The sequence below is a fragment of the Agelaius tricolor genome, unplaced genomic scaffold, assembly GCF_023055355.1.
Source record: "Agelaius tricolor isolate 1412-34295 unplaced genomic scaffold, bAgeTri1.0.p SCAF_23, whole genome shotgun sequence".
NCBI lineage: Eukaryota > Metazoa > Chordata > Aves > Passeriformes > Icteridae > Agelaius > Agelaius tricolor.
Window position 1 is genome coordinate 7,159,137 of NW_027269283.1, and position 14,196 is coordinate 7,173,332.

The 14,196-nt window shown below is 55.5% G+C and overlaps 1 protein-coding gene across 4 annotated transcripts in view; it reads right to left on the reverse strand.

The window, feature by feature from the left end:
• Positions 1 to 883: 883 nt before the first annotated feature.
• Positions 884 to 14,196, reverse strand: part of ZNF512B (zinc finger protein 512B) — a 29,952-nt gene continuing 16,639 nt past the window's right edge. For all 4 annotated transcript variants that reach the window (XM_071446505.1, XM_071446507.1, XM_071446508.1 and 1 more), the window contains 4 exons: positions 8,126 to 8,227; positions 7,069 to 7,131; positions 5,037 to 5,135; positions 884 to 4,683 (listed from right to left, as the gene is read on the reverse strand). In XM_071446505.1, coding sequence (XP_071302606.1) covers positions 4,390 to 4,683; positions 5,037 to 5,135; positions 7,069 to 7,131; positions 8,126 to 8,227 — 558 coding nt within the window. In that variant the 3' untranslated portion in view covers positions 884 to 4,389. The remainder of the gene's footprint in view (positions 4,684 to 5,036; positions 5,136 to 7,068; positions 7,132 to 8,125; positions 8,228 to 14,196) is intronic.

Below are 14,196 nucleotides of genomic sequence, written 5' to 3' on the forward strand. Positions count from 1 at the left end.
GGGCACAGGGGTGGGTTGTGGGGTGCGGGTGGCTGTTTGGGGTATAGGTGGGTGTTTTGGGCATGGCTGGGTGCTGTGGGGCTCAGAGTGATGCTGTGGGTACCTGTGGGTGGCTCCGCAGTAGCATCCCTGCCTAAGACGCTGAGGGATGCAGCACAGAGCATCCCCCACCATCCTGCAGCTGGGGGAAGCGCGGTTTGGGTGACCCGGGCTCTGACAATGTCGCTGGGCACTGGGGACAGCTGGGAGGACCCCGGCCCCGTGGGGGTCCCGGGGCGCTGGCTGGGATCTGGTTTTACCCAGCACCATCCCGGGGCTGAGGTTTGTGGTGCCGAATGTTCGGGGCTGGGGGGCGAGCAGCGCTCCCGGGGTCCCCACCCGTCCCTGGGGAGGCGAGAGCGCCCGCGGGGAAAGGCAGCGCTCTCAGCCAGCAGAGAGATCAGTCTAAATCTGTCCCTGCCTTGGGTTCCGTGCCAAAAAAGCCATTAGGGAGCAGAAGAGGATTTATTCCCACGCTGGGAGAGCCGCGGGGTGGCCCCGGGTCCCGCAGAGCTCCCCAGGGTGGAGAAGTCCTGGGCTGGATGTGGCCAGGACACGCTGGATGCCGCTGATGGGATGGGTGGATTGGAAACAGCTTTAGGGGGATTTCTACCATGGGAGCTGGGGGGCTGTGGGCATTGGGATGCCCCTGGCACCAGGAGTGCTGGCTGTGCCAAGCACCACCACTCCTCACCTTCCCCATCCTGGTTTTGGGGCACCCCTGGGCTGCTGAGCACACACTCCATCCTCAGCAGCCACTGCCGGGAAGGACAAATCCAAACCCCCTGGATCCCATGTCCAACCCTCCCACCAAAGTGCCCAATAATGGGGCTGACAGTGCTAATAAAAAATCAATAACCATTTATTCGATACAGCTGTTTCATACATACAGTACAGGGAGCGCCTCGGCGCTGCTCGGAGCTGCTCGGACAGTACTCTCCAACTGAGGATTTGTCAATGATTAACAAAAGAACAGATCATCACAAATCGGGAGTTTATTATAAGATAGTTTACCGTTAAAACAATTTTATTTTTTGCAAATAAACACTTTTTAATATATATATTTATATATTTATATATATGGTTACAAGTGATAAATTGAAAATTTTTTTTCCTTTTTTTTGTTTTTTTTTTCTGTTTTAATTTTTTCCCCAAAATACACTTATGCACTAATAACTGGCATCGACGAGAAACATTCGGATATGCCGTGGGATGGGTGTCACGAGGAGAGAAAGAAAAGAACAAAATGCTCTCAAGGTTCCTGGGGGTGGGAGATGCTCCAGGCTCGGGCAGCTCCAGCCACTGGTGTGACACAGCCAACCTCACCAGGGCAGGTGTTGGTGCCAAGGGTTCCCCACTTCCCCACAATCCAAGCTTTCCATGACTTCCCACAGGCTTGCAGCCCATGCCTGCTCCCATGGAGGTTTAACCCTTTCCTTGAGGACATGGGTGATGGGGTGGTGGGTTTCCCCAACAGTGGAGGCGCAGGACCACAGTGTCACAGTGCCCAGGGTGACAAAATCCCCAAATCCCAAGGGTGATGGGACGGAAGGGGACAGGACAACTCGTCCCCCATCTGGTCCCACAGCCTGTCCCTCTGGATCAAGGTGGTTTCCCCTCTGGCACTGCCTCACTGGGAGCACCTGAAGGGGCACAACCTACTGGCCCCAGCAGTGACACTGAGGTGTCACTTGGCCCTGCCTGCTCACCTGTCGTGGCACTGGCAGGTGCTGGGGATCCCAGAATTGCTCTGGAACTTTCTCTGGACAAGCAGGAGAGTAAAGGATGCTTCATGGAGAAGGTGTGTGGGGGGAACATGTTCCTCTTTGAGTGATGACTAGTGGGGAAAACACCTTTTTTGGGGGAGAAAAAGCCCTGAAGATTTCACTTTCTCATAGAAATTCCCTCCTGACCATGGTGCTGCCCTCACTGGGGCTGTGAGTGCTCTGAGGGTGACAGGGACAGCCCCAGCACCAGTGGTCCTGAGACCCCAGATGGTCCCTGGGGTCCCCTCCAGGCTGGTGTCACTCTGTGAGCCCACTGCAGCTATCCCTGCTCCTGCCAGACACTCATTATGGAAGCAGAGGTGGATTTTGATCTGGACCTCACAATGACCCCCTGAGCTGGCCCTTTCCCATGTCTACCCTGCCCTGAGCAGCTCCCAGGGCTCCCCGCCTGTGGAGCACAGTGCTGCCAGTTAATTTAATCAATGAGAAGCCAATTAATTGCATGTTAATGAGAACAGAGTCCCAGGCCATACCCAAGGGGAGACACTGAGGATTGTGTGGTGACCATCCAAGCCAGCAGCCTGGGCTGCCCAGATCTCCCTTTCCTAAGCCAGGACGTGGAGCTCTCCTGGGGGCTTCCCTCCATGGCAGGACATGATTTTAGGATCCAGAGGCTCCCTCTGCACCCTCACAGAGATTTCAGTGCCAGGCCCAGAGCTCTGCCTGTGCTCCCCTTCCTGCTGCTGCCTGCGAGCTGTTCCAAGCTGTCCTACAGCTCCCAAAGCTCTCCCTGTTCCCCAGGGAGGCAGGATCTACCCCAGTGACACCATCCAAACACGATCTGATGAAGTGCAAGCAGCGACCAGGCAGTGACTAATTAAGCTTTCTCACTAATTGCCTCGAGGCCCCGCACAGCCAGCAATGCTCAGGCAGTTCCCTCAGCCGCAGGCACGTGCCCAGCTCGCTGGGCAACGCAGAGGGTGGATCCAGGTGCCAGAGCTGTGGACAGAGCAGGAGCCCTGGACCCCTGAGAAGCCACCCTGGCTTCAGCCACCACTGTCCCCCCTCCCTGGCTGGAATGACCTGCCAGTGGAGGATATTAATCGTGACTGAGCTGCTGCTCGCAGCAGAGAATGATACCGAGCCTCTGGTGGGTGACAAGGAGCAGTGAAGGAAAGCAAGGACTGAGGTTTGAATTGATTAAAGCAAAAGCAGAAGCTCCCCCTCTGATGCCTCTTTCCTGGCTCTGCATAGGGGAAAAATCAATTTAAGGTTTTCTGTTGTGCTACTGAGAGGAAACGTGCCCATTTCCCAAGGACCGAGGTAGCCTGGTTTTGTCTGGAGACGGGCACACCCTGGTCCAGGGATGGCTCCCCCGGGCTGGAGCAAGGTGTGATGACAGTGTCAGCACAGGAGCAAAGAGCTCCAGGGAAGAGCACAAGCAGGGATGGCACCACAGGGACCTGCCACCCTGAGGAGGGTGGTCAGGGGCTCAGGTGCATCTTTGGAAGCAGAGACTCCTCCTATGGTGGGTCCCAGCCCAAAAGGACAAGGGGAATGTGAGGTGCCTGGGCAGCAACTGGGCTCATCCTTCAGCAGGACCCATGATTGTCTCTCAGTGCTGCCCCCGTCCCTGCGGCCACAGCTGGGGAACCAAGACTCCATTCCTCCCTCCTGGGTGATCAGCACCGTCGGGATGGAGCACAGTGAGACCCTGAATCACCCTTGGATGCCCCCAGGCCGGGCGGCAGCTCCTTGGCTGCCATCTCCCCTGACCCTGCACTGCCATCGTGTCTCTGCCATCACAGGGCCCGGCAAACACAGCCCCAGCACCGAGGCACAGCTCCCTCACTGCACCCCCTCCACGGCTGCACTGCCACTCTCCACGGCGCCCACAGCATTCCCACAACGTCCCATTAAACCCTTTATAGCCTGACCAGCCGCAGAGCACCCCCTCTCCTGCTCACACCGCCAGCGCGTCCCGCTCCCTGCCCTGCCCGTGCCTCGCAGACAAACAAACCAACCCTGCCGAGCCCTCAGAGCCGCTCCCTGCCCAGCACCTTCGCCCGGACCCGCGGCTGCCGGGGAAGCGCTGCCGACTCCCCCGCACCGCAGCATCCCCCGCCCAGCCGGCTCAAACATCTTTGGAAACATCACCCGGAGCTGGGGGGCCGCTGGGCAGCTCCCCCCGGAGCGGCACGGAGCCGCTGGGGAGGGTCCCTGCCCGCGGGACCCCGCTGCTATTGCACTTCTCTTTCGCTCAAGCGGCACCAGGTTGGCGCAGGGGAGGGGAACCACGGGCCGGGGGAGGCAGCGGGGCCCCACCGAGGGCTATGTACACGGGCAGGGGGTGGAGAACGTCCCAGCTTCCTTGATCCTGTTTGTTTTCCAGTGTGAAACAAGGTCCGTGATTTGTTTAAAGTGGTTAACTGGTATTTTCTGTCTCTTTTTTTTTTTTTCTTCTTTTTTTTTTTTTTTTTTCTTTCTTTTTGTAAAAAGAGGGTGAGAGGAGGGTGGGGCAAGAGGAGGTGGGATGGGAAGGAGGTGACATAAAACTGGGAGAGACCCCCACCCTGTTACCCTGGGCTGTAAACGAATCCTCGGAGACGAGTCTCTGAGCTGCTCATTTCTCGGGCATCTTGCTGGCTCCTCCCTTCCGCTGGCTCGGGGGCTTCAGGGCGAGCTCGTCCCCCTCGGGGCTGCCCCGGGAGCCTTCCCAGTGCTCGAGGGTTTTCTTGTGATTAGTCTTTGCTGCCACGCTCTCTCTGCCCTTCGGGGACATTTCCGGAGGCCTCTCCTTGGGTTTTCTCCCCCTTTTCTTCCCATTTGTGCTTTTCTTTTTCTCCTCTTTGCTGGAAGAAAGCTGTTCCCTGTTTTTCTTTTTCCGGCTGGCCTCTGAGGAGGTTCGGAACCAGTTCTGTGTCCGTGGGGTGACACGGGGGTTAGTGACAGTCCTGGGGGCAGGCACTGGCACCAGCACACACCCCCCGAGCCTGGCCCACCCCTCACCCCACTGGCATCACCTCTCTGAGGTCAAACTGCTCAGGCTGAGCTGCTGCAATGAGCCTGGGGGTGTCAGGGACACCAAGGGGGACAGGGAAGAACCCCCCAGGCTGGCTGGGAGCTGTTACTCAGCTCTGCTCTTAACAGACATGGATGGATGGATGGATGGATGGATGGATGGATGGATGGATGGATGTAAAGGGATAGCCCAAGGATGTGTGTGTCAGAGCAGGGACCAGCCCAGGCCAGCTCCAGCTGTTTCCTTACCTCTGAGTGAGCCTTGATGATGTGGTACTTGACGCCACTCTCGGAGCTGAACTCCTTCTGGCACAGGAGGCAGCGGTACTTGCCCACTGAGTGCTCCCCCTGCAAGACACAGCAGCTCCTGCAGAGCCCAAAGCGCCCCAAGGGGTGGCCCTCCCTTGGCCCTGACCCTCCCATAACCTCAAAGTGACACAAAATAAACAGACACAGGTGGTTCTGCCAGCCTCGGTGCTCGGCCAGGAGCTCACAGCCACATCCTCTTTCTGAGTTTCAGTCCATGCCACTCGTGCTGCTGCCTGTGTGTCCCCAACATCAGGTGATGGGACCATTGCCCCCTGTCCTCGCTATCAGCAGATCTGTGATCCCCTGGGACTGAGCCACCACCAGATTTATGTCCAACACTCACCTCATTTTCCTGTTACATTGTCAAAGAGCCAGGGTGAGTGCTGGATTCCTGTCACCAGCGCCCTGGTGGGATGACAGATCTCCTGGCTCTGCTGCAGGTCATGGCACGTGGGAGATAATGGGCTCTCTATTGACGAGGGGGTTATGGATGGGCCCCTCTGGGCCATATATTTCCTCCCTGGGAATTTCTCCATAGCTGTAAATCTTGAGTCAGACAGGTCTCTCATTTTGGGAGAGGAGAGGCCTGGCTTCAGGAATCCTTGTGCAAAATCATGCTGGTGCATCAATCCCCACTGAGGATGGGGTGCTGCCTGGGAGCAGCCTCTGCTCCTGCTAAGGCTCTGAGTATTGCAACCAGTTCTACAGGATTTTACAGTGGGAATCACAGACCAGTCCTGGAGGGGCTGTGATTTATTTATGCCAAATTTGTTGGCACATGTATTCAAAGTAAATCCTCTCCCCTAAGGGGAAGAATCCTGCTGATGGCAGTGTGGGGATCACACAGCAACTCCCCATTGCTGACACTCAGTACCTGGCCCCAGCTGGCTCAGATCCAGAGGATGCAGCTCTGTGGTTCATGGAAACATTCCTGCAGATCCTGGCTGCTTCCCGTGCATGGAATCAACCAGAAACCAGCTCCATTTTCTCTCAGAGAAGGAGCTGTCCTAGTCTTCTGTGTTTGCTCTTTTATCCTGCATAAATCCAGCTTCTCCTGCCGGATCTCTGCAGCCCATTTTCTAAATGATCTCATCAAGGGCTGCTGTTCCAGCTAGCGCTGGAGGAGTGCAGGAGTTGGTGTTTTTAATAACCACGGGGTATGTATTGGAGCTGCCTCCTGGAAGCTCCATTCAATGGAAGCTGCAGCTGGAAATGTTTCAGGGTATAAAGCTTTAGCAGCTCTTACTTGGTTCCAAATTGAGGGACCTACACAGAGCTCCTGATCCCTCCCCTGGGGCAGCTGCAGGGCACTGGAGCTCAGGGCTGCTCCATCCATCCAGTGGGAGGGCACTGGTCTCTGCACAGACCAGCTGCTTCTTCCAGACTCAGCTTATCCCAGGAGCAGCATCCCTCCAGCTGGGCTTCCAGAGGGGCTATAGGGCTGCCTAAACTGATGGAAGAAGACTCCTGATTCCCACCTGCCTCAGGAAACATTCAGTTTCAAGTACCCAGCCCCTTGGCTCTGAGCTGCTGTGTGGTTGTGTGACATGCTGGCCATGCTTAGCCAAGGGCGTGTGAGTGATCTGGGGGCTGCAGGGAGCAGCTGGGCAGGGGCTGCTGTGGGACAGGAGGACATGAGGCAGGAGCACTGCTGTGGGTCCAAGTGTGTCTGCAGCTCCCCATGTCAGAGGTCTGGGCTTGGGTGAGAAGCCTGTATTGTGGGGCCTATTCTGTATAACTGGAATAGCAGCTACATCCCCTCCATCCCATCTACTCAGCTCGAGCCTCTCTGCCTTCATTTGCCTGGTGATAACTCACTTGGAGCAGCACTGCTAGCCAGACTCCAGCAGCCACCATCCTTTAACCTGTGCCATTGTCCCTTGCCTTGTTCCTTCCAAACCAGCTTGGGGGGGAAGAGAAAACCCAACACCAAAGCCACCTCTGAGAAAAGGGTGTAAAAGGCAGGACCTACCTTGTTGCAGTTGGCCAGGTGAGCTTTCAGCCCCGAGACACTGGAGTAAATGGCTTCACAGCACTGCAGGACAAAACAAAGCAGGGTTAGACATGATGATCCCCCTCATCCCCTGCCTTCCTCTGAGCTGTGGCCAGGAGCCTGCTGAGCCAGCACGGCCACCGGCCCAGGCTGAGCAGTGTGAGGTTAATGCTCTGCGAGGCGCCTGGGGCTCTGGTCACACGTTTCCCATTAGTGCTAATGGGAGTCATGTGGCCACATCCCTCTGCAACGGGCTGAGAAACGTCTCCCCTGAATGTCTCCGTGGAAAACCTACATTTGTGAGCTGTCGGGAGGTCCTGCTGGGCTACAGGAGCTCTTGGAGCCACAGCAGAGGCTTAACAGAGAGGAGAAATCACCCAGGCAGCAGCATGACCAGTTTCTGAGCAACGTCTTTTCCAAGTGCCTGTGTATGACATTAATTAGCCAGCCCGGCTCCCCTGGCCTTGTGGGAACTGCCTCCTTCAGAACTCCCATTAGCAAGGCTTTGTTTGGGACGATAAATCCAGGCTCAGCACCAGGGTGGGGTTCACCTCTCTGTCAGCTCGGGCCAAGGCTGTGTTTCACAGGGAGATGAGGCACATGCACCATGCCCTGAGGTCTGTGCTTGTCACAGGGCTTTAAAAAGCTTGGCTTAAATCTATCTTCGCTTAACTCTGGGAAAAGCAGGTTCTCTGCATCAAAAGGCTGTCTGTGCAGGATATGCAGCCTTCACCCTGTCAGGATCTTCCCAAAGGCAGCTCCAGAGCTCAAACTGGGCAATGCTGCACCGTCAGCCCAAGGGTGGCCCTGTCCCCGAGCCTGGTGGCTTGAGCACACAAGGAATGATCACAAAGGTGGGACATGCTTTAACCACACACAGCAGCAAGCTGAGGGAAAGGAGGTGAAATGAGTGTCTGAGCATCACTGTGATCAGGGGCCCAACAAGAACCATTTTGGTGGGTTTCTGCCCCAAAAACTCCCCCTTCTTCCTGCAGATGGAGACCAGCCAGCCCACAGAAGAACAGACAATCCTTACGTTGTTAGGACAGTTGATGCGGCCCTTCTCCTTCACTTCATTCTTCCAGTTTTCCAGCAGCCTGGGATTGAGTTTTGGAAGCCCTGGCCGGGTGTAATTGAGCTGTGAACAATAGCAGTTGATTAGCAGAGCTGCACACCCCAGCCCGGTCCATGGTCCTGCCTCTTCACATGGGTCTTGCCCTGCTCTGAAGGGAATAGGAGCTGAAAACTACTTGGGAGGCTTCCTGAGATGCCATTCTCCCCCTGGGCACCGCAGAGCAGGGAGGTGGCTCTGCCCAGTGCCCTGCCACCAGCGAGGAGTCTCTGGCAAACAGGAGAGGAGGCTCCTGCTCCCGGGTCCATGCCCACAGGGTCAGGACTGGACCCGGCCTTTTTGGTGGCCAGCCCTTCTGCCATGTTTTATAACCAGGGGAATAAACAACCCTGCACACTGGGCAGAGGGGCCAGGGGCCTCCATGGCTGCCTTCCATGGATGAATGGGCACAGCCCGTTAAACAATGAAAGGCTCTTGTGTCTCTGCCTCTCCTTCTGGCAGGGCTGCTCCTTCCAAGTGCTTTTAATTAGCGCTTTATTAGCGACTTTGAGGGTTAGCATAGCAGCCTGGCCTTCCCAACTCCAGTTCTGCCTGTTCAGCACAAGCCAAGGCAGCTGTGGCAGCTCCAGGCATCTCCGGGCCTCCCAGCCACTGTGCCTGGCCCTACCTGCAGGGCTGCTCCCAGCCTGACACTGAGCCACTGTGCCAAGGTCTGCAGGGGACACCGGGCTGCACAACCACACCAGCACGGCTGCCAGCCCAGCCTGGTGAGCTCTGCTAAAGCCAGTGGATGTTGTTTCATTCTGAGCCCCAAACCTTCTGAGTGGGAGCAATGCATGGTGCAGGTGTGGGTACCTGAGCACCTGCCACTCTCCATGGGCACCTCTGAACACGGGACCCAACTGCATCCCTGCATCCCTGCTGGATGGAGAGGATGCATGGCCAAAAGGTGCTTGCAGAGGTGCAAACCCAGGCCAAACATTCCCCGAGGTCCCAAAGCTGGTGGTTTGGAGGCAAAAGGAGGCTGGCTGGATTTCTTTTCCAGCTGTGACTTTTCCTGAACATGCTGATAAAGCTGCAAATCTGCATTTGGCCAGCTCGCCCCAGCTGTTCCCAAACCTCCCTGCAAAGGGAAGCTCGGGATGCTGAAGGCTCAGATGCCAGCCCCTCCTTTCCGCTCAAATTGAAGTGATCCATGTGCCCCTGCAGCTCTCCCCTTGGCACGTGGCAGGGCACGGCTGGGTCAGGGAGCACTGGGCTCCATGTGAGAGGCAGGGGCACGGGGCCTTGCGAAACAGCGCTGTGAACACTGCTAAGGACGGATGTGGATGTGGAAAACTCCCCCGAGCCCCAGTGCTGCAATTCTGTCGTGCTTCGTGGCTGGGGGAGATGCCAGCAGAGCTCTTTGAAGCTCTGGGATGGTGCATCTACCAAGAGCTTGGTCCCCAGCCCAGGGAAGGCAATGCCACCTCCAGGGTAGAACACAGGAGTCCCTTTTTGCCATTGATACTGAGAGCCAGGATGCCAAACAGTCTCCATAATTAAAACCCAATCAATCCCATGAATGAGCAAACATTAACGGTAACCGCACACAGCCCCAGCAACAACCTCTCCCTCTGCCTGTCCCCAGGGAGGAGGCGAGGGGGGATGTTCAGAGATGTGGACTCTGCTGCTCTGCTTTCCCACTCTAGAGAAAAATCCCTCCCTGCTCTCCTCCAACAGTCCTGCACAATAACATGCAAATCCCATGTCTTCCCAGGGCGCTGCGGTTCTGGGAATGTCAAAGTCATCTTTATGTCTCTATTAAGAGGGAGCCCCAGGCATGGAATATTTTATATTTTTTTTCTTTTCCATTTATTTTCCTCAAACAGCCTGTAAGTGAAAATTTTCATGGCCAAATCATTAAACGACTACAACTGGTTTTGGCTACAGCCCATCTCTTGTGAACAGTCGAAGGATGCTGGGCTGGGAAGGTTTGTTTCCTTTGACTGACGGTTTTATTTAATTAACTTTCATATTTCAATCCTCTCTGCTCCCTAGACAGCTCTCCCCTTCCCCAAAATATATCACAGTAAATGAGAACCATCCAGGACGTCTCAGCTGACGAGCACCCCTGAAGCCTCACCAGGTCCCCAGCACAAGGTACAGTTCTCCCTTCATCCTGCAGAAGCTGTGGGTGATGCTGTGAATGCAAAATGCACCCAGGGGTGCTGGGCAGCAGCCAGGTCCCACTGGAGGGTCTGCAGAGCAAGGGGAGGAAGGATGGACTCGGCCCCACAGCTGGAGCTGGGATCCGGTTTGGCCCCCAGTGCCACAAATCTGCAGGGCTCAGCCTGGCTCCTGCCTGCATTGCAGGGCCATTGTTTTGGGGGACAAACCCAAGCCAGCCTCTTCTGCTCTGGAATTTATCCTGGTTCCAGTAGAAAACCTCAAGCCTGGAGATGACTTTTCCCCTTTAGCTTTATGACTGGCCTATGGCTGTCCCTTGCTCCAGATCCCTGACACCCCACAGCACCAAACTCCACAAGGATGTGCAGATTCCATGGCTGCCCCTACTGACACTGAGACCCCGAGCTGTGGGGAGGCAAGTGGAGTATCCATGTATCCCACAGTGGAGCTCTGCATCCTCCCTGTGTGGCACAGCTCCTGCCTGGGCTGCAGGAGCCCAGCACAACCTCCAGCACCTTGAAGCAAGGAACCCCACCTCAAGCTCTACCAAGAAAGTGTCACGCTCCTAAACAATGGACTACCCACAGCATTTTCTCCCCTTCTGCCTCTTAGATTCCTCTTCCCTATGCTCAAGGAGGTTGTTTCTCATTCCCCACTGCACCCCAGAGCCCACTGCCATGAGCTGGGAACCTGCAGCCTCAAGGCTGCTCATGGCAGGCCACAGCCCCAGCAAAGGCCAGAGGAGGGTCGGCATCATCTTCATGGAGCTTCTGCAGAGGGGATTTTTCCCAGAAAAGCAGCAGGGGTGTGCCCTTCCCCATCTGACATCCCCAGCAAGCGGCTGTTGTGAAACACCCCATCTGTTTCAGCTTATCTGGAGGCAAATAAAGATCGGAGCGAGAAAATAAGACTCCAGTGTATATTTAGAAATGCTGGATTTGGTTAGCAGAGACCGAAGGCAGCGCAGGGCCTGGGATGGAGCAGCAATCGTTTATTCTGCTGCCATTGCTTTGGTGTGAAGGAATCCATCCTCCCGGGGAAAGGCGAACACATCCCACCACAGGCCACCAACGGCATCCAAAGCCAGCATCCCTCTGTCCCTGTCCCCGGCTGGGACCGGCTGCCACGTGGCCACAGAGCAGGGGCTGCAGTGGGGCTGAGAACCCCTGTGTCCCATGGGCTTGTGCCTTCCCCTGGGAAAAGGTTTTTCTGCCTGGAAAAGGGATGGAGAGGGGTGGCTTTCTTCATCAGCTTCCTTGAAATCAACACTGACTGCTGGGACCATGGTGGGGAACTGGAGAGTTCAGGGATGGAGCTTCCCCTGTGTTGCAGCAAGTCTGGGTGTATCCATCCACCTCTGGCTACAGACCTGAGCTGGGAAGCATCTGTCCCTCTGGTATCCTGGAAATCCCTACAGCTTGCTGAAAAGTGAAGGAGCAGCTGCAATCTGCTGCTGATCCCTGACATCCTGCTTCTCTCCACGTCCAGTACAGGGTCTGCAGGCCCAGCAGTGTACTCCCAGTGGCTGGGCATGACTCAGGGAAGGAGAGGTGGTGGTGGTGTGGTGGCTTTTCTGGGAATTCCATCCATTCCCCACCAGTCCCAGTGCCCTGGTCAAGGTGAACTGGTGTTTATCTTCCTGCTGCTCCAGTGGCTCTGGGCTGTCAGTTCCCTCAGGGAGGGCCACCACACACACTTGGTGGGGTAGTGGCACAGGGACACGGGGATGCTGCTGGCTGCTCTGAGCCTCCCATGTGGCATAAGGCTGCCCCACAGACAGTTCTGTTTTGGGGCCATAATGAGGTCCAATTGGGCACTTGCTGGGAGGTTTCTTTCTACACCCTGAACTGAACCAACTTGTAAAGGCAAAGCAGTCCTGAGCAATGCAAACTGTGGCTGAGCAGAGCAGCTCAGAGCGTGCTGAAGTCAGCAAGCTCCCACCAGCCTGCCTGGGCAGAACCTGCCTCCCACCTCCTCCCAGCATCGCTCATCAAGAAAAAATGTCATAGACTGAACAGATTATAAAGTGTTGTCAAGGGAACGTGACAGTCACTGCAAGACGTACCCAGAGGCACACGCACGGCTATGTACGGATTCACCCACTACACTGACTTCCTCCAAAATCCATGTGGGATTTCATGCAGGGCCTGAGGTCTCTTGATCCTCCAACTCAAGAGCCTTGTTTTGCCATCTGGGAGCTGATCCAATTCCCCCCTTTCCCATCTTTAATGCAAAACTGCTTCTGCCAACCTCACCGCAATTCTTTGCTTTTTAGCACTGAGATGGGGTTCAGTTAAACTTAAACAATCAGGCTCTGAACACAAGAAATGTCTCATTAAAAAAGCCCACCAGCACTTCATGGAGCAATTACACCAGTGCTGGGACCTTTACGATGCCTTTGTCAGCCTGAGCATGTGCCCCTGCTCCAGGCCTGGGGTCCTGGCTGCTCCCTCAATTCAAAAAGAAAATACCCAAAGTCATGAGTAAAGGGAACAATTCCAAGTGGAAAGAGAAGAATGCAAGAGCTGAGATAGGAGAGGGAAAAAGAGAGCAGCACACCTCTTCTCTCACAGTATCTGAAATGAAACAGCTACTTTGGGCTGGGTTTTTTAAAGTTATTAATGCATTGCAGCTGAAGTCATCTGGAAACCAACAATGGCAACACCAAGCACTGGGGAAATAAAACGTTTGCAAGCAGGTCTGGCCCTGAAATACCCAGCTCTGCCCCAAGGTGGATAGCAGTGCTGCAGCTGGATCCCCTTCTGTGCCAGTGCCTCACTAGGATGCCAAAGGGGGTAAAGAAACTGCTGGTTTGTTTCTGTGCTGGTTTTCCAGCTGTCCACCACATGCAGACCAGAGGTGAGCCAGCCTTGGCTTCTCTGGGTCTCTGCATGGTGGCACTTCTGCTGAGCACACACAGGTGCCAGGACAGCATGGGACAGCCTGTGGGAGCAGGAAGGCATTTTGGTACAAGCTCTGCTCTCCTGCCACCCCTTTTCCTGGGGTGACCACCATCACTTGTCCAAGCTGGCTCTGAGACTTGGGCTGGTCTCATGGCTTCGGGTAGGTCCTCTGGGCTGGGACTGTTCACACTCTCTTGATGCACTCTGATCCTCACTTTCATCTTTGCAATGTGCCCAGTATCTTGCCAGAGTGAATTTCAGAGCACTGGACAAGAGATGCCCAACTCTTCAGAGCAGGGAACAGGCCTGGCACCTACCTGCAGAGTCACCTGCTCAGGAAACAGGCTGCACCTCATGCAGAGACTCTGCATTGAGTCCTGGCAAACAAAAAGAACTCCTATTCCCTCTCTTTTTTTCCCTTTACGCTGAAATGGTTTATGATTTACTGCTGCTTCATTCCTTTTACAGTCCAGACGGAGCATACCTGAGGGAATTTTAGCTTTAGTACATCCCCAGGAATAATCAAGCCCTCCCACAGGCAGAAGGGAGGTTTGGTTTAATGTGTACTCACTCCAATGCCTACAAAAAGCTCAAGCCTTTGGGGCCCTGTGCAAACCCCACAGCACTGCTGCTGGAGCTCGGGGGGCTCAGTTCTGTCTCCACTCACTGCCTTCCTCTGCTCCCAGCACCGCTGCTCTGGGATGCTGCAGGCCTCTACCTCCAGGAAAGCATCTCCCAGAAGTTAAGGAAGAGACGTGGAAGGGAGGGAATTCTGCCTGGGGCATCTTTGCTCTCTGACAGCGCAAGGGAGATGGTTTCAGATCTGATCTGCTCTCTTCACGTGCTCCTCTTGGCTGCCAGCCTCTACTTCCCTGCTCAGCATGGACCAGAAATGACCTCCCACCCCAACACTCTCGGGGCCAGACCTTGATCTCTTCCCAGTGCACCTCTTTCTCCAAAGGG